We start from the raw sequence: 21,423 nt of genomic DNA, 5'->3' as shown, positions 1-21,423 counted from the left end.
TTTGCAGAGCTCTTCCCTGAGGTCACTGTGAATGATGGGTGCAGTTTGTAGAAAAGGTTTATAATGCTGACCATAATTCCATTGTTAAATGCACTGCAGAGCTGCTACACTGTTATACTGTATCTGGCCAGAACGAACATGATTTCTGCCCCAAATGTAATGCATTGTTGTTTTAATATACCTCGAGCGGAGTCCAGTCCGCAGGGTCTATAATATACAATGTAGTTATTTTTTCAACAGGATGTGAAGTTTCTCATTGTGAATCTGACAGTCCTTTAAAGCGTTTTTGCCCTGGCAATTTGTCACTGTCAGGTAAAGTTTTCTGAAATTGAATTCTGCACACACTGAGGAGCCACTTACTGTAGCAAATACTGTATCTCCTTTTTCCTGACATTTTAAAAACGATACCACACCTTACAATTCCATAGGTCTGTTTACCTGATGTCTTTACTAAGACAAGATTCAGCTGTTTATGACAATTTCTAAACGAAATTCTAAAATTTCTAAAAATGTAAAGCAGTGTGGCAAAGCTTAAAAAGAATGTAACAAAATTAATTCTTAATAAGGCAGAAAATCTTTTCAAAACAGAACAGAATACAGAAATTGCTACAATTTAAAGGATTACAATATACTTTAAGAGCAAATGTGCAAGATAATAAAGAGTTTTATGGTATTATTTTAAACATAAACTGAGGCTGAATTTAAACTGAATTTAAACAAAACCTAGGCTTTTTCCATTAGGAATACAAGATAATTTTACATGACAGTCAACTTATATATCATACAGTATGTCATATGTTAAATGTTAAGTTTTAAGTGCTGATAGAGGTAAGGACTCAGCTATATGGTGGGGGAGGGTGGGGGGGTTGCTTGGCGTGGTATCTATATCACACACTGTTGCTTACAGTTTTCCATTGCACCCTGGGAAAAGGCAGGTCTTGAATCTTTAGAAACACCATACACAGGAAGGAAAGTGATACATTTCACCTTATCAGTGTTATACACCTGGTACATTGGTACATCACCTGGCACAAGAAAGGGGTGCTGCACTTTGTGGGTGAACAAAGTGAGTAAAAATGCATTTGCAGGAGTCTGTCACTGTATTACCTGCTTTGAACCCTGCTATGTTCCCCCACCACTATCCTGTTTATTGCTTGTTCCAGGCTATGTTTGTTTCCCCAGCCTGCTACAGCGCCATGCTCCCTGTGTGCATGCTGTTTTCCTTGTTCTTTCTGTTGTCTCCCCCAGAGTGTAGGTTCCCCTTCTGAAAAAAGAAAATGACAGTATACCAGGGCCATGAGCCATGTAAATCTGCAGCACCTAATGGACACTGCATGCAGGTGAAGAAGATTTCCTGTGGGAATGCATCTCCATAGCAATCAGTACTGAGTGACAGGTGAATAGCCAACTACCATGGCAAACGCTAGCTGGCACATAGCCTTACCATGGGGATGTGCCTGGCAGGGTTATTATTATTAACTACTATTATAAAGGCACAGGTATAAGAAGCAGGTTTTATATTGGTTCTGTCTGATTCTCTTTTAGTTCTACTTAGTTTAGCTACCAGCACAATAGAAGTCTGAGAATTTACGTATCTGATTTGAAGGGAATGTATTAGGGAAGGAATTTGATCTAGCACAGTGCTCCTAAGAAAATGACAAAGTGGACAGAAAATCCAAAAATCCAGCAAGAAATACAACACATGCAACAGCACAAAAAAATAAATGCAAAAATAAGGGTTCTATAAACTAGCCCACATTTGTTATAGTCCTCAGGTTGCTTTAATTTTACTGGCCTGTTCTCATTCATAACCTGATGTTATTATTTTCTGTATTAAAAAAGTATGTGATAAACATTAAAATGATCATTGACTTCCATCATCATCAAGCACTGCATGTTTCTGCCCTGTAGCCGGCAGACAAGACTCATTAAAATGCCTGGGCTTTAGATGTAATGCCAGACAAAATCCTCCTATAGTGCTACCTCAGACATCTCCTAAGAGATCTAAAGTTCATGTTTTAGACTTTTTCTGCTTCATGAAAATGTTTGCCCTAAGTTCCTTTGGATGCAAATTATGATGCATGAAAAAAAAACATACAGTATATAGCTGAGATGTATGTAAAACTGATAAGCAGGAGCTGCATAAACCGCATATACTCCCCAGGTGGCTGGCTTCCCTGCATTCTGATGAAGGGCTGAGCAGAGAACGAGAAACCTGGGGTGAGCATTGCCCTTTCTCCCGCTATTAGTCTGAACTGGGGCATCCTACTTTTAAGAGCAACTAAATAAAGTTGTCTCTTTCCCTTTATCAGAAGCGAGCACTAATTCCAAGATTGGCACAACTGGTTTTCCCCTACAGAAAAAATGCTTTTACTTGCCTTTAATCTATTAGAAATGCAGACCCAAACCTATGTAATTAAACCGTCCGCTCTTATTTGTCTGGGCACTTCCAGTATAGTCTTTTAACCCTGTGCTTAGGAGTTTTTATCACTCTCTATTAGAAGACAGTTACTCTGTGTGACCTTCCAGAATGTGATATATTGTAAAAAGAGAAATAGCAACAATTTGTAGACAGAAACAAGCCCACCTCACTTGGTTGCTTGTTCCAGACATCAACCACTCTTGCACCTCCCAGTCTTTGTTTTAAATTCACTTCCTTGTAGTTTACACTTGTCCTCTGATTTGTGTTGTAAAGTCCACTATTTTGACTTTGTCAACACCTCCTCTGTCCAAGGCTAAAAAGGTTCAGTTCTTTTAGCCTTTCAGTGCAGGATACGCCTTTAAGACTGGATATGCAACTGGGTGCTCTTGATAGCACTGATAGAATACAACAATACAATTATTTTTGTAATAATGTGACCAGCATTGGGCAGCATGGTGGCGCAGTGGTTAGCATTGCTACCTTACGGGACTGTGACCTGAGTTCAATTGTGGAGCTGGGGAGCTACAGTATCTGTGTGGAGTTTATATGCTCTCCCTGTGTTTGGGTGGGTTTACTCTGCATGCTCTGTTTTCGTCCTACAGACCAATGCATGGTTTTTGGTTAATGGCTCCTGGAAAAAATGCTTCTTCCATGACAATACTATTCAGTACAGAACTCTGTCTTTCCTTATCTGTTATCATTTTTTAATTAGCAAACACTTGAGTGTAATATTCATTTAATACATCAGCCATGTCATGTTATCTGAAAGTTTCTTGTTTTTATCTGAAAGACTGCTGTGTTGTTGTTTTACTTTTGTAATACCAAAAAAACCTTTTAATTATTGATTTTAGTTTCTATTTCAATATTCTTTTCTATTTTTCTCTGCCTTTCTAATATCATTTTGTACCTTGCCATTTAGTTCATTATATGAATTTCCTTTAAAAGGCTGTTTTCTTTTTTTAATTTAGTTCTTCTGTTAGACCATTTGGGACATTGCTTCCTAGCCTTTGTTTTACTTAACTGGGGGGTGAATCCATCCTTGCTTCAAGCACAATCTGTTTAAACTGTTGCCATGCTTACTCTGCTGATCCCATATTCACCCCACCATTCTACATTCACCCCATTCTACTGCTTTCCTGAAGAAGTAAACTTTTGTTTTGGACTCCTCCTATACAGTTTCAAAGTATACTTCAAAGGATATTGTATTTTCATCACAGTTCCCAAATGATTCTTTCACCTCTGTTTTCCTAAGATTGTAGTTAAACCGTCTTCTAACTTTAGGTTAAAAGACCCGATCAATACAGGCATACTCTCTTATAGGGTTTCTGAAAACTGCCTAAAGAAGCAATAGTTAGTCGTGTCTAATATTGCAGGTTCAGCTGCTGATATCCCTAAAGTTTTTTTTTATTTAAATGAACACATCTCCCTTCATGTGATAACTTTTGTTACTGTTATTAATATAATGACTGATATTTTAAGTTTGGTTTTAACATTCTCTTAACTTCATGCCTTTTGATTGCTGTTTTATTATGTCTGACTCATATATAGATTCTGACACCCTTGATTCCTAGGTTAGGCTCCAAGGCCTGACTGCTCTTTTTGTTATGTATTGCTACACCTCCACCTCATCCATCTTTCCTGTTTCGGCTGAATTCTGTGTTCAGATTCTAACTTTTCTTCAGTATTGTGATTGTAAGAGGGACCCATTTCATCCACTATGAAGTTCAGTACCCAGAAGGGGGACACCAAGCAGCCATTATGTACCAGTAGCTGATCTGTTATGGAAATGAAAAACTGCTTCACTTCACTTCAAGTTGAATTAAGGGGTGATATAGGGAGACCAAATTGTGCAATTCTAGGACCAGGACACTAGGGCCTAATGTTCCTACTCTTATAGACATTTACATTCTGTAATGACCAAGCACTCAGGACCTTGGTATAACATCTCATCAAAACTATGGCACATCCTACATCACAGTGTCACTTGTCACCATACTGGAGTATTAGTTTTAAAAATTGTGCTGTGGAGGGAAGAGTGTCACCTACCGTCCTCCAACACCATCTACAGCAGCAACCTGGTATTCCCTGATGTCTTTCATTTCAGCCTTGGCCAGCCCCAGCCTTACATAGCTGCTCATAGCTATTGAGATCAGGCTAGAATGTAGTAATGATGCTGCTGATGTTGTATTCATCACCTCGCACTCTTTCTTAGGCATGTTTCAATGATTCCAATTACATAGTTTCCACCTGATAAGGTAGTACAATAGCTTCTCTTTTTGTATTTTGTTCCTAATGCTCCTGGCATTTACAGTAGATATAAGCATTTAAATACCTGGTCTTGTGCTGTTTTGTTTTTTTTTTCCCCTCAGTCCTCTCTTTGACTCTAATCCCAGTGTAATTTCACCCCTGTGAAATCCACTTCCATTATTGCTTAAATGCTTTTTCTAATTTTCTGTAGATTAAGGTTCAGGCCAGAACATGACTGGTTTTGAATTATGCTGTCTACACCGAAACACAAAAATGTTTTTTCAAGATTGAGAAAGCTGAATCTGAAAAGTTTTGCGTGTAGGCAGCAAAAACAGACTGTAAACATGAGATAGAAAGCACCAAGCCTGAAGAGGCTGCCTCTGAAAATGACTTAGGATTCATGTTGACATATTATTTGCATTTTCCTCAAACCCGACACATTCCTCAGCTCAAAGGAATGTTCTGCACCCACTGAATCTGCAGATTCACAGAGGAGACTGTGAGGACACATATATTGTAGAAACTATCAGGAAGTATATACAACTAAGATCAGTAGGTACCTTTTTAACACAAAAGAATGTGGGAGTCTGGAATAAGATACCCACTAAAGCTGGGAGCCTGGTGTCTTTCAGGAAGCCTCTGGATGATCCTCCAATCACTTACTGTAGCTATGAGCTTCCAAATGAGCAGAATGGGCTGAATGGCGTCCTCTCATGCCTAATTTCTTCTTCTCTTATGTCCGTCTGCTTATTTCCTATGTGTACATAGTGCAGACAGGATTTCATTCGAAATCAAGAATTTGGTCTTCCAATTCCAATTGTTTCCAGTGGCTTTGAGTTTGTTTTCTACAGTATGGAAAGAGTTGTTATGTTAGTGTTGACATGGATGCTTTCAATTGTAAATTGTAAAACAACAATACAGATGATAGTAATAGTACAGCTGAAGTTGTCCTTCAACATTCCATCATTACTATCTTTTTGCAAGGATTAATAAGAAACAATAGGATTTAAAATCATCAATGAAAAGAACAAATTATATACACAATGCCCGATTGTCCAATTCCATATTTGTTTAGTGGAAACTGAACTAAACAGCTTTACCAAATAAACTTATTGTAACTGGATTGTAACTGCTCTACAATTGTACAAGAAAATGTGCAAGTTGCATATCATACATCCTTCCATTTCTAACTGCTTTATCCAATTCAGGGTTGCAGGAGAGCCAGGGCCTGTCCTGGCAAGCAATTGGTGCAAGGTAGGATACACCTTGAACAGGAGGCCAGTCCATTGCAGGGCACACACAGACACAAATACTCACACATACATACTCGCACCAGGGCTGGTTCTCCCCAAAACCAATTAACCTATTGTACAAGGACACCAGTGCACCAGGGGAAACCTGCCTAAACACAGAGAAAACATACAAGCTTCATGCAGTTTGCACCTGCAGTAGGTGTCAGAATAGGCTCCCATGAAATGCATAGTTAAAGACCCTATGATGGTATAATCCGAAAGTGACTGGAGTAGGACATCAGGGAAGACACAGCAGGATCAGGGCAGGTAGAAACACAGGGGGGTGATGATGTCGATGATCTGGTGCAGCGGGGGAGCGCAGGCGAACGAGTCCAAAAGAAAGTCCAAAGGGGGAAATCAGGACACAGTCTAGGTGCCAGAAGATCCATCCGAGATGAACACAGAAATATGGATAGTTAAAACCTTGACGGGACATTCCAAGCCCCAGACTCAGTAGGTCAGGACGTCTGGGGATAAGGCCTTGCCCTCGGACTGCTTCTGAGCCCAGTGGATAGGCGGGCCTTCAGACGTCCATCTTCCAAAGCTGAGCCCAGAACTACGGAGACGCCGGGCTTGAATGGGGAAAAGGGAATAAGGCACAGAAATAAAGGGAGAAATAAAACTGGAAACACAACAAAAAAGGTAGGAGCCCTAGAGGAGGGAAGACGACCCTGACACTAGGTCCAGAACGCAGAGTCTCAGTACGGCAGAACAACAATGCTAACAACTGTATTTCTGTTCCTCCCAGTTACGTATAATATCTAATAATATCCTGTTTTACTTGCACTTCATATGTGCACAGATAGTGGTGTTATCAAAGGTGCCTGAGAGAAATGCTCTTATGGGATCCATGTGTTTGTTTTTCACGATACACAATTATTACTTTCCTCTTTTTGTCTTCTCACTGCTCTTTTGTCACACTGGTTTCTGAATATTTTAACAGTTCCAGTTGGATTCGTGCACATTAATTTCTGTCTTCAGTGTCCATTAACATCAGGCAGGAGGTCTACGATGTAGCAGTAGCAGTTTCAGTGAGCGAATTGCTCAAATCTGTTGGTAAGAGGTACAGATGCTCTTGACTCATTCACTTATTTATGGTGTTTTGTAGGATTTGATTCAGAACAATGCATTATGCATAGAGAGTGGATATGAATATACAAGGGAAGTGTTTGTTTAAAATATTGACTGTACATAGCAAATAGGAAATGAAGAGTAAGTGTTTAAATTAAATATTTTTTTGAGTTTCAACTATTCTTAAATTGAAAAGGGGACTGAATATTGATACACATTTATAGAAGATGATCATTCTAAAAAAAAGCGAGGACTTACCATAGCGACACTACCAGAAAGTGCAGCAAAGCAAAGAGAAATCGTGGTAAAGCATGGTGCGTAAAAGAGAATGATGAGAAGCATGGAATACCATGACAAAACAAAGTAAAATGTGCAAAATAGTGGTAAACCATATCAGAAACCACAATAGAAATCTGCAATGGTGAACTTTTCTGAAATGAAAAGATACAACATTGGGTTGTCTGTGTTGGTTGTGATAAAGACACTTACGTTAAATGGTTTCATTTGCTTTTGACAATAATGACATGATGACTTGAAGAAAGCATTTCTGAGTGCATGGTTGACTTATTTCCTTTTGGAATATCTAAAATGTCCAGTAAACCTGACATACTGTAGGTATGGAATACATACTTCGTTAAGTGGTTATAGCTGTTGCTATATTTCTATTCATCTATGAATTGGCTTCATTACGCTGCTCTCCTCCCCACTGATAGCTGATGTGTGGTGAGCGTTCTGGCGCACTATGGCTGCCGTCGCATCATCCAGGTGGATGCTGCACATTGGTGGTGGTGGAGGGGATCCCCATTACCTGTAAAAGCGCTTTGAGTGGAGTGTCCAGAAAAGCGCTATATAAGTGTAAGCAATTATTAATTATTATTATTATTATTTCCTGTATCCTCGTATGCATGAATGCAAGTCTTTTTGAATAAAAACATTTTTGGACTGCCAAGAACCTCAGTTTAAGATATGTAAATAACATTTCACAGCTAAAACTATTACAAAAAATGCAGGACACATTAGGTACTGAAGCAGCCTTTTCCACTTTATATAAACAAGACTAAAACCTCATTTGAACATAAAATTAAAAAAGTTTAAAAAATTAAATAAAATGAAAGACTTTATGCATGTTTGCTTTAGAAGTTTCATGGAATACTATCCAATTTGTAATTATTTTTCCTGTGGCACTACAATTAATTTACCATACCAAGGTACAGCACAATTAATTGTGTCTTAAAATTTAACATGTCTATTTTAAATGTAAATACAAATGCAAAATCATAGCGTGTCCAGTTTGATCATTAAATAATTAGAGGCTTAGAGGGGTCAGACTCTGCAGACATGGTCTCTAGTGTGTTTGTGTATTCCACTAGCATTTTGAATAAATAAGGCTCATTAGTTATATACAATTGCATTAAAAAGCATCTGGCTTCTGGATAATGCATAGTCTTGTATACAACATCTCTGTATAGACTGGAAAGTCTTATTTAGTTCAGCCTTTCAAAATTAGATAGTTACAGTTTGGCTGTACTGCTCAGGAAGGGCAGTGTTACCACAGCTATTTAAAGAACAATAGTCCAATTAACTATACTGTAACTCCATCACTCAAAAGACTTTCTGATTTGTTTGCAAGAATATTAAGACTTGAAGAAGTGAGCAATAGGAAGATGAGGAATTATATGATGTTATAAAAATCACTGTGTTTTTTGCAGAGATAAAGCTCTACTTATTACATTTTTCATTTTTCCACTAGTTCCTGACTCCAACAGCTTATTAGCTTCTCAGTTACACTTAAAGTGATGGGATAATCTCTAAGGCCCTGCAGCCTTCAAATAAATAATGTAGAAAGGCCTGTTCCTTAAGTTGGTTTCTCAAAGTCATTTTTTCTTTGTTTCTTTTTTACAGTGTGGATCTTAAAAAATAAAATGAGCAAACAAAGAAATATTAAAATAGCTGTCACAAGCCTTTAATCATTAGCTGTGTTTGCTCGTTTACCACAATGCATTTATTAATGAGCACTGTGTCAGCATGTCTTTGTCTTGTCTTTAGCTTTCTATTGACAGTATTTTAAAAGAAATGTGCCTTGGGTTCTGGATGCTGAACTCCAGTAGTAAGTACTGTAGTGTGGGGTATAGCTCAGTGGTAGAGCATTTGACTGTAGATCTCGTGGTCCCTGGTCCAAATCTGGGTGCCCCCTTTCCGATCCCCAACGTTGCTTTTGTAGTGTCATATAAAATGACAGAGTCCTGATGTTGGTGAAAGAAGAGCTGTTTATAACGCTTGCAAGCGGGAGAGTAGCTTACCAAAACCAGTCTCCCCAAACGGTTATAAAGTTAGTCTTTTTATACAGTGTAACAAAGTATTAGCACATACATCATGACAACGACCATTTATCTCTTAGCAACTGCTGTCCATTCGAGATTTCAAATAACGTCTATGTGGAACTTATAACTTATAACAACTGTTGACTCCGTCCTTTCCATTCTTATGCTGGTCTAACAGAAAAGACCTCCTTATATGGCACTTTGCCAGAACTCAGCATTCACAAAATAGGATGTTATAAGTTCCGCATAGACATTATGTGAAATCTCGAATGGACAGCAGTTGCTAGGAGATAAATTGTTAAAAGCATTTATTCTAGATTCTTCACTTTTTAGCAGCCATATCACTCTGCAATTCCCAGCTGGCAGCCCACTGAAGCTAAGCAGGTGTGAGCCTGGTCAGTACCTGGATAAGAAAAACTAAGGTTGCTGCTGGAAGAGGTGTTAGTGGGGCCAGTAGGGGGCACTCACCCTGCGGTCCATGTGGGTCCTAATGCCCCAGGTGCCGTCCTTCAGATGAGACATAAAACCGAGGTCCTGACTCTCTGTGATCATTAAAAATACTGGCCTGGCCAAATTTCCCATTGGCCCTTACCAATCGTGGCCTCCTATTAATCCCTATCTATGAATTGGCTTCATTGCTCTGCTCTCCTCCCCACTGAGCTGATGTGCGGTGAGCGTTCTGGCGCACTATGGCTACCGTTGCATCATCCAGGTGGTGCTGCACATTGGTGGTGGTGGAGGGGAGTACCCTTTACCTGTAAAGTGCTTTGAGTGGACTGTCCAGAAAAACGCTACATAAGTGTAAGCAATTATAATTATAATTATAATTATTACTTGCATACTAGAACCTTTATTCGGAGGACTCTATTGTGATTAGAAAACGATTGATTTGTTAAAAAAAAATTAATCATACAACCACTGTACTTTCGGGGCAGCCAGCAGTGTTGCACAGTACTTAGGATTCTGCACTAGCAACTGGAGATTGAGGGCTTACCTCCTGTATGAAATTTGCTTCTATCAACTTCAGTAAGATTTTTCATGAACTTAACTCATATAAAATGTATGAATGTTAGTCTTTTTGAATGAAAGCTTTCGTCAAAAAGTGATTAATAATGTAGTGTTTATCACTACCAATGTTAGACTAACTCTTGACCTTTAACCTCTCATCTTACTCCTCCATCTTCTCCACCCTATTTAAGGAGAAATGTATTCCCTTTCTTTCTCTTCTCAACCCTAAGTGAGTATGGAAGATGGAAAAATGGCAGATGAAACCTGTTTTGACTGATTCAGACTTCCATTGTGGAGCTGGTCGAAAGGTTTCAATGGGAGGCAAGCTTTAGCAAGAAAGATGGAGAAAAGGAGGTTCAGGAGTTCGGGAGAGCAGATGTTTCAGGATTTACCAGACAAGAAGCCAAATGGCAGTGCTCAGAGCTGGGCACCTTACTGGGCAAGGTCTGTGGGGGGTGTTCAAGAAGAAATCTGAGCTGGTTGCTCACCTAAATGGCAGGTCAGTGGAGAAGGCCATACAGCTGGTGGTGAGTGTAGACAAGGAGGACCAGGGAGTGTAACTGGACCTGTCGTGTGAGGAGGTGGAGAATTATGAAGCTATCCTAGCAGCCTGTGACCACTTCCAAGGTACTGTGCCAATGTTGGCGCTGTGAGAGCAGCTGGAATTCTGTGTGTGACAGCTGGTGAAAAACTCAAGACTGGTGCTGGTTGACTCGGTAGAACACTTTTGGCATAACATCTGCGAGATACTCTTCACACTTTCCACAGGCCATACCACCCTTTGCAGGCTCGCTCATTCAAGTCATGAACAACTTTTGCACGTCATCTGAAAGTGAGTTGAACAGTCATTGCTCTTCAAAATAATTTAAGTTGCTCATTTTGCTGAATGATAAGGAAAAAAGGCCTGGATATTCGAGGATTTGTTTAAAATTAAATTCACAGTTAAGCGCCTTTTTTTTGTCCCAGTGGGCAGATATGCTGAATTAGAAAACGATTGAGTTGGCTCTAAATAAGCATGTCTGCCTGCAGGGATGTTGAAGTGTGAATTAAATTTTTAACAATCTGGACTTATAACTTATTTTTCCCTTAACATTCTAATCTTCAACTAAACTTAGAACCTCATTAAGCCCCCATACTATTAATGACATTTGTGTTTTATTTGGAAACATATCAATACTGGAGACAACAGCTCCTCTGAAACAGTTGAAGAAACTGCGAACCCTAGTTTGAGATATTTCTGCTCCAGCCAGTCAGCTCTTTGAAAGCTGATTGATGTGTTACTGACTGTTTAGCAAGTCTGCTATCTTCTTCTCTGATGATGTCCACAACAGGGAGACGCAAAATCCCAAAATAAACAGAAACATGGAATAGTACCAAACTCTTAATAAACAAGTTGGGGAGGGTTTTGTACATGCAACAGTATACTTGAAGTAGGATATTTCTGGGACAACCAACAGAAAAACAAGTAATGGCAAGATTGATTAAAGGCATCAATTAGCACCTGTGATTAAGTGATGATGAAAAAACAGAGAAACAGGGGTAATAATGTTGAAAACCACTGAATCAAGTGATGTTAGATCTGGAAACTGATAACTTATGGCACTGAATTGTTTTCTACTCACTGATTTTGAAGAAGCAATTTATTCAATTGATAACGTGATGATTTTTACCTCTGATGCTATCCTTCTTTTAAAATTGTCAGCATTCATAAAGCATCTGATTCTTGGAAGTCGTTATACCTTGTAAATTGGTAGATGATTAGTATATGAACTGTCTTGGAGCAGGACTCTGCTATGACACTGATTCTAGTGAGTAGTGAAGTCTGAGACTGGAATTTGAGCCTTGCTTCACAGATTACCAGCAGGATAATCAAGCTGTCAGAATGAACTGTCCTAAATTAAGCAGGAAAAGCCACCTTGTTCTTGTGTCAAGAATCTGCAGTCTTCACTTGACACTGAAGCAGACTTGTTTCAGGGACACTGTGATGGCCTGGTGCCACTGTCTAGCTCAGCAGTACAACTCTTGGACTTGCTGCCATCATTAGCAGAGCCCTGAGACTCTCAGCAGGTAAGTGTGAGTGGGCGGCTGGGAGAAAGTTTGGCAGATAGCCTGCGTGACAGCAGCCCTTCTCAGCCCTTCTGAGAAACATGAGCACTGCAGGACTTCCATGCAGGTGCTGATAATCATACTCGCTATTGCCTTCACTTGAATGAAGTGCGCTTGTGTCCAGTCCTCAGTAAAAGCTGCACCTGGACTCTGTTTTGTGCAGTCATTTTGCTCCAGTTTGCTGTGATTGGTCTTCTTCATTTCAACAAAAGAAAAAAAAAACAGGTGTGTGTATATATGCAATCATTTCCAGCATGTTAATCACTGTGTGGAAACAGACTAATGAGTTATTAAAGAGTTTCTAATCTCAAGACAGGCATCACTGCTTTCAGGGACATGTGTAAATGGGTTTCTCTTAGCACATGCAGTGTTATATAACATAGTGTTATATGTCCAGGCCTTTCATAAGTAAAATGCTTTAGAAAGTGTTGCTAATGTTGCAAATACATGGCGAACCTAAGCATGTTTGCTCAGATTAAATTTAAATTTTAAAACAACTAAATCCCTTTCAAATTTACATTGGAATGTTGTTGTCAAACCATTATCCTTGTTATTTGAGACCATACCAAGCTGTACTGGGGGCTGGTAATTTGATGTGAATTCTCTTCTCACCATAAACATCAAATAATAAAATCCCCCCCCCCCTCACCCATTAGTTATACTGTCAGACTTGACTCCGTTACTCTGGCTTTTGTTTTATCTGATTAACATGTTCAGCTTTTGCAAAGAAAACATTATTGCATTCTCATATTTTATTTTTAAGTGCTGATGAGGAAACAAGGTTCATAGGTGTAATTGTTTTCTTGATGGACTCATTAGCATTTTGAAGATGCACCTTGAGGTATGCAAATGTACAAGCATGCTGGTGTACTGTTACTTTTATTTCTGTTTTGTTTTTCTAATTGCCCTTGAAAGGAATTCTCCCTGGTGTTATTATGTGTGTTGCAAATAAAGTACTTTATCAAGCACAAAACATGAGGATCAGCTTATTTTTGTATACAAGTCTTGATGTATTATAGTTCTTTGCATGAAAATGGAACAATTTGGTCAAATACTGTTTGGTCAAACAGTATAGTATCTCATTGGAGATACCAGATATATCAATTCTTAGTTCAGTTTAAAACATTGTCCTTTTAAATGTATTAATATCACTGTGTGATTTATTGCCTTTTATACATAATTGTAGCCTCTGGGACTGACCATATTTTTGCAGAAAACAAAAACAAGATTGTTGTACTATTTGAAATGCATGTTGTGTCACTTGAAGTGGTGTCTCAGATTCTAAATCTATAAATCTTTTGATCTTGACTTGAGATGTTCACCATTCTGCATTGCAAGGAGACAGAGGGACATTCAGGAAATTGTGCTTTTCTAACTGAAAGAGTAAAGTACTAAAGAATCAATTTTCCATTACTATAGCCCTTATAAAATTCTACAGCTCTGTATTTCTGCCAAGTTACCACGGTTTCCCTACAATAATGTAGTTTATTCATGGATAGTGTGGTTTTGAATATTTTGTAAATTAAAATTTAAGTGCAGTATTTTTGAGATTGTAATTGTATACTCATATTTTGCTATGTCTTTTTCCTGTTTAAAAGCATATTATCTTATGACAATAAGGTAATAATTACATAAAAAGTATTAATTGCTGAGGCTCTTTTCTACCACAGTTTGATTTCATTATGTGATTATTTCTTGCAGTATATAAGGAATTCCAATCACGTAACTTCCACTTTTTCATTTTCTTTCCTTAATGCTCCCTTGTGTGAACAATTTTCATCAACACTCATTATGAGGCACTGAAGTTAAAAAGCTGGAGCTCGGCAGTTTTTTTTGTAATAGAAAAATTCATTTGCTAGTTATCTTAAATTAAATGAACAAATCACTTCAGACACACAGCCATGTGCCCCCCCCCTCACTTTCATAATAGATTAACCTTGCTTTAATGAGCTTTTCATTAATATAATGTGATGCTCAGTTTTCTGTGTGAAAAGTGTCAGCCGAGAGTCCTACTCCATTGTGAGACAGAAATTGGAACTAATGTTTCCTATTTTCTAATGTACCCAGCCTCACAGTCTGCTTCCTGAAGACCATTCAAAGGCTGTTTTTCCTTGAAATATTTAGCAAGTTAATGTTATATAGTGCCTTTTCGAGAATCTAAATGCAATGGGTAACACCAGGCTATTGACAACATTTCAAGTTTCAAAGCAAGGAGGATATTTATTGAGATGCAGGGATCCCAGATTCAGTGATCTAAGCAATGGTAAAGTTCACCTCGTTTACTTTAGTTAAATTAAGTTCTGGGTAAATTAATAAGTGTCAACCAAGAGTCTAAGAACATAAAAGCATAAAAACAAGCAGGTACAGACAGATTAAAAGAGACAATGTGACACAGGAGAGGAAGACAGAAGGAGAGAGCCCCTTGTCCTGATTATCCAGGAAGACAAGATTGAAGTTATGTATTTGAACCTTGTTAAGAGACTTTGCTATTGTGTTGTTGTTGTTGATGTGAACTTTGATTTCTGGTGTTAAGATCCCATGGGTTAAAAATAGCCTCTTCTGGTTATTGGATACATTTTTAGAATCAGTAGGTTCCCATTCACTTTGCAGCATCCAGGTTTGCAGAGAGAGATTAAATCGTAGGTTGTATTCTTCTCTTCATTTGGCCTTTGTAGGTGTTATATAAGAGTTTGAATACTCCATAGCAGTCTGTGGTTTTTCTAGGTGGTTAGAAAACAAGGTTTCTGGGATGCCTAGTGTATACATTTGTAAATAGCATTACATGGATGTTGTATATTTATGTTGTGTGGCAAAACCATCTATCAATTTGGGTTCATGATTATTTAATTTAGATATTATGCACACTCAGTTATTCCTGATATTTCCCTAGCTTTGTATCCCAATATTTGTAACAATATAGTGTGGTAAAATAAAACATTGTGAAATTGCTTGCAGGAACACAGTAAATCAAGACAGACTGGGGGATACAATTTGTCAGAAAAGCAGAAGTCTGTCTTAGTCGTACCAAAAATATGGGAAAATGAAAAAATCCAGGTTTAACTTTTAGCAAGCTACACTACCAGTTTTCCTCTAAACTGGATCCAAATACAATTGCAAAAGTGAAACAAAAGACAGCTAGTTTATAAAGTGTGTCTGGAATGTCCTCAAGAAAAGAAAACAACCAACTCTGAAACACAGGTGACACATAAGTGCTACCTGCTGATTAGTATGCAATTCTATTGAGGTCATCATGTGTTATGCAACTATTGAGTAAGAACTGATACAGGTGGTGACTGAGCTCAAGCAGGTTCATTAATTTCAGCAAATAGGGCCTGATAAAAGAACAAGCAGTAAAGCTGCCCCCTGCTCAGCAATGATTGATGTGCATTGTGCCTTTACGTCTCAAGAGCGCTCACTTCTGTGAACAGGGAAACTGATGATTAGAAGAGCGAATCAGACTTTCCCTTAACAACCTTCATGCCTTCCCCCTGCCTAGTCTCACTGGAAAATGAGCTCTCTAATAATGTGAAATTTTTACAGCCACCGGCCTGGAGATGCACACCGGAATGAAATACAAATTTAGATTAAAGTAGCGCTTTCTGAAGGGTCTTTGAAGTGAAGAGAGAAAGGAGGGTGAGGGAACACTTTCTTGGCTCAAGTCTGGGTGCCACAGTTCTCAGCAGGCCAGCTCCATCACCCGCTGTCCCATCTGTGCAATTAGCAGGGTACGCACGGACACCAGCAGACCCCAGTGGGTTTAGGATTTTTACACTTCTTATATTCACTTGATTTTGTCACTTGAATACAAGCAAGATTGCCATTTTTTACCTTTATCCATCTTTGCTGTTTTTAAAACAATTAACCAGGAGTGGTTAACTGAAAGACACCTATAAAACCTGGAGAACATTAGTTGGCCTGGCATTAGTTCCTATAAGAGCAGCTAGAATAATTCTGCTCTAAATGAAATGTTATGCTTGGTAGGTTAAAAAAACGTAATCTCTACAATCTTCAGCTCAGGGAATCCAAATTGCTTCAAGTTCAGCTGTGTAACAAGTGCAAAAGTGCATAACTGGAAATGAAGTGGACATATATTTAGGACTTACAAGATGAAGCACATTTTTTACACTAAGTGTAGTTGGTGTCTGGGACGAGCCAAACCATTTTGTTGAAGCCAATTCCCTGGGATCCTCTGGATAATATCTGTGGATTACTCAAATGAGCATGATGGCTTTCTCTCATCTGTAACCTTTCCCCCGATCATTTTTTCATAATTGGGCAGATGGCAGCAACGGGGCTACAAACTCATTAGAAGAGAGTCATTCAAACGGATGACACTCACTTACATTTGTGCTCATTTATTCAACTGGGAATTTAATTGGAACAATCAAAGTGAAGTATCTTGCTCAAGTGTGTTGTGTCCCCACATGGGATTTGAACCCACAGCCCTAATCACTCCTCCACACTACTGCCATAATGGATATCATAGCCCGTTCAGACTCATGCAAAGACTGTGAATGTGAATGACAGAGTCCTTCCATGTGGTATAGAGCATGCAGTCTGAGTCCTTGTCACTCAACAGGCTGTAAACGAGAGGACAGGTTTCTGGTGAATCACCCACAGCAAGGCAGGCAGCTACCATTACTGAAATGTGCAGACCCATTATAAAACCTAGATTAGACATTATTTCACTGTTAACTGTCTTCAGCATCCGTGTGCAGACTGAAAATAGCTAAGTGGCAGCTATTTTAAGTGAAGCCTCCACAGCTGAAATATTGTGTTTCTTTTTTTACCTTTCATCATGGAATGAACATCTACCTGTTCTTTAACAGATATTAACCTTTTCTTCTTTTTCTTTCAGATGTTTCGAAGGGCAGACAAGAATGGTGAGTTCATGTTATATACCTACCTTTCGGAAATACAAACTGTTGGTGTTTAAAAGCAATGTAATCAAAAATGGACTTTGAGTGATCTTTTAATCTGTTAACTGATGTTCAGATAACCTGAAATTGCCATTCAGATTACCATATGAAAACTAACAAGAATGTCTGATCTACTGAGATAGCTCCTATTTTTTAGCAACTAATTTTAAGTTTCTTGGAAGTGTATCAGTAAGTCCCTTTTATTGTGATAAGAATCACTAACAATTGTACTGAAATTTCAGCTAGGTTACACATAGACTCTGGTGAACGTTTAAAGTAACAATCTGCATTGTAGGACTACATAAAATACTGTTAGTGGTATTTTGCTGAGTACTTTGTGATGATTAATGAGAACATGCTACCAGTGCATCCACACATCCATTTGAGAAGTAATAAAATCACTCATTGCAGCTGCTATGTGAATGCCGATTGCCCTGAAACTAGTCTGAAGCTTGTGCTTGACAGGTTTAAAACCCCCACCACAATAAAGCACACATTTCTAAGCCACATCTCACAAAGACTCTTTGTATAGGTCTTTTGACCTACAATATAATATTTAAGGGAATGCCAAAATGTTATTTCCAAAGATAATAAGCTAACTGATATTAAATGCACAATTAAGGTCCGTTTCCATTTCTGATGTGTCGTAGAAGGTTATTTTATTTAGAGGTTTTTAGTGGTTCAGGACAGAGTCAATGCAATGCACTGCTCACTACAATACATACATTGTAATAGAAATAAAAGAATCGGGTAAAATCTGTAATATCCATGGCTTGAAATGACTATTTTGATTAGATCAACACATATCATGCCAATTTACTTCCAAGGAAGAGAGTGTTGAAGATTTCCAGTGATACTCCAAATGCAGGTCCTTTTCAAAGTCCCGTGTGTGCTCATTTTTCTCTTTAGAGAATGCTTCAATCTAGTCTGGAGCCATCCAGGTGTACTCATGTGACAGGTCTAGGAAAAGAATTACAGGAGCAATAGATGCCTCCAAAGAGAGGACAAGAAATGGACCTAATGAAGTATGATGACGATGATGGAATAGGTATAAAGCCCATTCACACCACTCAAATGCCAAACAAGATTGATGGCATTATACATGACAAGTGCAGACATTCAGAGTGACAGAGCGACAGAGATTTTTTTAAAAGTACAATTTCTATTTCTGCAGCTTTTTGCTATTGTACTGGAGATGTATTTCATAGAATTTCATAGAATTTATTTAAGGCAGAAAACCTGAAAAATGCACTGATGATACTGTGTCCATGAGTACAAACGTGACTTCTGTATGTGGTGGATAAGTGTTACTGTAGTGATCTGTCTTGAGCTACAATAAAAGGATTCAGTCTGTATACAAAAACCCTTCACATTGGTTTCTAATTTTATTACTGTTCATACTTTAGATCTGTGCTCTTTGCTTTTCCTTTCAAGTTTAAATTAAAACTTACTGTATTCATGAGTGTCATTAACAGAAAGATTATTTCTGAGAACTGAAAGGGAAGATGCTTGGAATTAAGATAATTGGAATTTAAAGGGTTTTAGAGTCTCTAATTGTTTTTCAAAGAAGGTAAATAAAGTAAGACCAGTCTGAATGGACAATGAGAAATAGGTTTGTATTTCTTCAGAAAACTTAATTTTCAGAAAAGGCACATTTTTAAGATGTGTAAATACATCTTATATCTGAATGTAATTAAGCGAATAACAGCACTCCTACTTTGCATTTTGAGCCCTATGACTTGGAGGTCACAAGATGTTTTTTCACCTCTAAAATCTGACTGTGAGACTGTCATAGGAATTGCAAATAATGGGCTGGGTGAGGTGGAGCTGACTGAGTGAAAAGGAAGAGAGTTTAATTTATACATGATTGTGATGCCAGACTTGTGATGCCAAAACCCATTATTGGGAAATGCAAAAATAAATAACCAAACAAATCAAACTTTTCAGTTTTGTTGCATCATGGGTACTGCCACTCTGGTGCAGAAGGGTACTAGTCTGGATCTTGTTTTTATTTTAACACATACAAAAGCTGCTGGTTCTTTGTCAGTCCCCTGAAAAATACTGGTGCTCTGTGGTTTGGAGACTACAGTATAAGAAAGCAGTTAAGTTAATCTGAACATTTTGCTCTTTTGTGCTGTTCAATCCTTTACAGCCATTTTGTGAGCACAGCAGTGAGACAGGAGGACAAATCACATCTTTCCCAAACCGTTCCCAACTGAATAAGGAGGGGGAAAATATTAAAAGATTAAAATGAAAAATTATTTCCTATATGATACACTTGACGTGCTTAAAAAGGAGAGAGAAAGAAAGGCTATGCATTTTATGCATGTAGAATAAGTCATTTCAGAAGAAAATGCATGTCCTTTTTTTTTTACAAATTAATTGGTTTAGTTTCATGCAGTCTTCCTAGGAAGATAATGTTTGAGTAAAGAAAAGTACATCTTCAAGATCACATGGTTTAGAGCCTTGCTTTTTACCAGGAACCCTGATGTGTCTGATGTAATAACCTTGTGTTTGGATAATTGCCTTTGCAGGCGATGGTAAAGGCCTAATGTCAAGAGACGAAAGAAGCTCACTATTTAGACTAGGCAGAGGAAATGAGTAGCACCAATTAAAGGGCTTCTTACTGGGTTTGTAAATGCCGTGGTTTACCAAAAAAGTGGAAGCTCAAACACTCCAAAAAAGAGAAATGCACATCTAAGACATCTTCTGTGAAATCACAAGAGCAAGTGCTTCTTGCTTGTTTGACTGACTATTATTTCTCCCAGACTCTCATCCAACCATTTAATGAAGAATCCTAAGCTGTCGGTTTCATTACTAGAGCTGGACAGTTTGTACAGTTTGTTTGGCATAAAGAGATGCTTAAGAATGAAAACGGAAAGTGTAATATGTGAACATAACACACAGATGGTCAGAATGGAGATTGTACTTACACCCCATCCTTGAGTTCATGAGGATTCATCCAGAATTAAATGTATTGAATACATGTTTATTGAGTGTTTAGTCATAGTAAATTTGGTTTAACCAGCTTGGCTGGGGAGAGAGAGGAGTGACCCAGTCGTTGTTTTATAACAATTTTTTTAGGAAATGATGCCAGGAACAATTACGATTAAGGACAGCAAAGGCAAATTGAATTGCCATCATCCCTCCTGAACTGTTGTTGTTAAACTCCATTTAATGTGTCGTCATGAGTAGACAGGTGCAAATAAATTGATTTTCTTTGGTGCGACCGGTATTGTTAGAAAAGGTATTGAATTCCCAACTGCTTCAATATTTCTGTTTTGGAAGGGAGAGAGTTATGTAAGAACAAGATGCCACTAATTACGTTTCAGACACATCACTTATTAAAGATTATTTAAGATCTCCAATTTGAGATCCTGATGTTTGTTTCAATTCCTCTCTGAGTGGCGAGTTTGTTCTATGGATACCAGCAGTATGCCGGTCTTAAGTGTAATATCTGGAGAGCAAAATCGGAATCATTTGAGCCACTAAATAAAAGAAAAATGCTGGCCTACTTTTTTTCGCAGTGTTTATTTGAGCTGAGCAGATTTCTTTCTGGGATGCTTTTTCTTGCACAGCAGAAAGGTCAGGAGAGCTTTGGAGTGTGTTTGTCCGTAAAAATGCTTAGCAAATGTCTGTAGAATAATTCTGAGGTGCTTCTCTGCCTTACATGCACATCTTTCTGAGCCCTTATCATACAAACTGAGCTGCCCCTCCACTAAATTCTTGTTAAGATAACATGAACAGATTCTGGTCCTGCAAACCACTTTCAGCTCCTCCCAAAAATTATTTGAAAGCTTTGCTCTGCAGTAAAAGCTTAGTAATTGGTACAGCATATCAGTATACCAGTGTTGAAAATAAAACTAATCCAATTACACTCATTAAAAGTAGGTCTATGAGTAATTAAAGTAATCACAGAAGTACAGATTGACATAAAATGTCCAGGGCATAAAATGTGAAATTCATCATAATGAAAGAGAAAACTCCTTATGTTGTATGTTCTGCAGATACAAGGCTCTGGACTACCAGGTGTTGTT

The 21,423-nt window shown here is 38.2% G+C and overlaps 1 protein-coding gene across 2 annotated transcripts in view; it reads left to right on the top strand.

Annotated features, from left to right (window-relative positions):
* necab3 (N-terminal EF-hand calcium binding protein 3) overlaps positions 1-21,423 on the top strand; it is a 96,386-nt gene that overhangs the window by 16,521 nt on the left and 58,442 nt on the right. For both annotated transcript variants that reach the window (XM_088607467.1, XM_088607466.1), the window contains exon 2: positions 17,326-17,350. In XM_088607467.1, coding sequence (XP_088463593.1) covers positions 17,326-17,350 — 25 coding nt within the window. The remainder of the gene's footprint in view (positions 1-17,325; positions 17,351-21,423) is intronic.

The sequence above is a fragment of the Lepisosteus platostomus genome, chromosome 15 (genome assembly GCF_059453375.1).
Source record: "Lepisosteus platostomus isolate fLepPlt1 chromosome 15, fLepPlt1.hap1, whole genome shotgun sequence".
Taxonomy (NCBI): Eukaryota; Metazoa; Chordata; class Actinopteri; order Semionotiformes; family Lepisosteidae; genus Lepisosteus; species Lepisosteus platostomus.
This window is presented reverse-complemented; position numbering and strand designations above follow the sequence as displayed.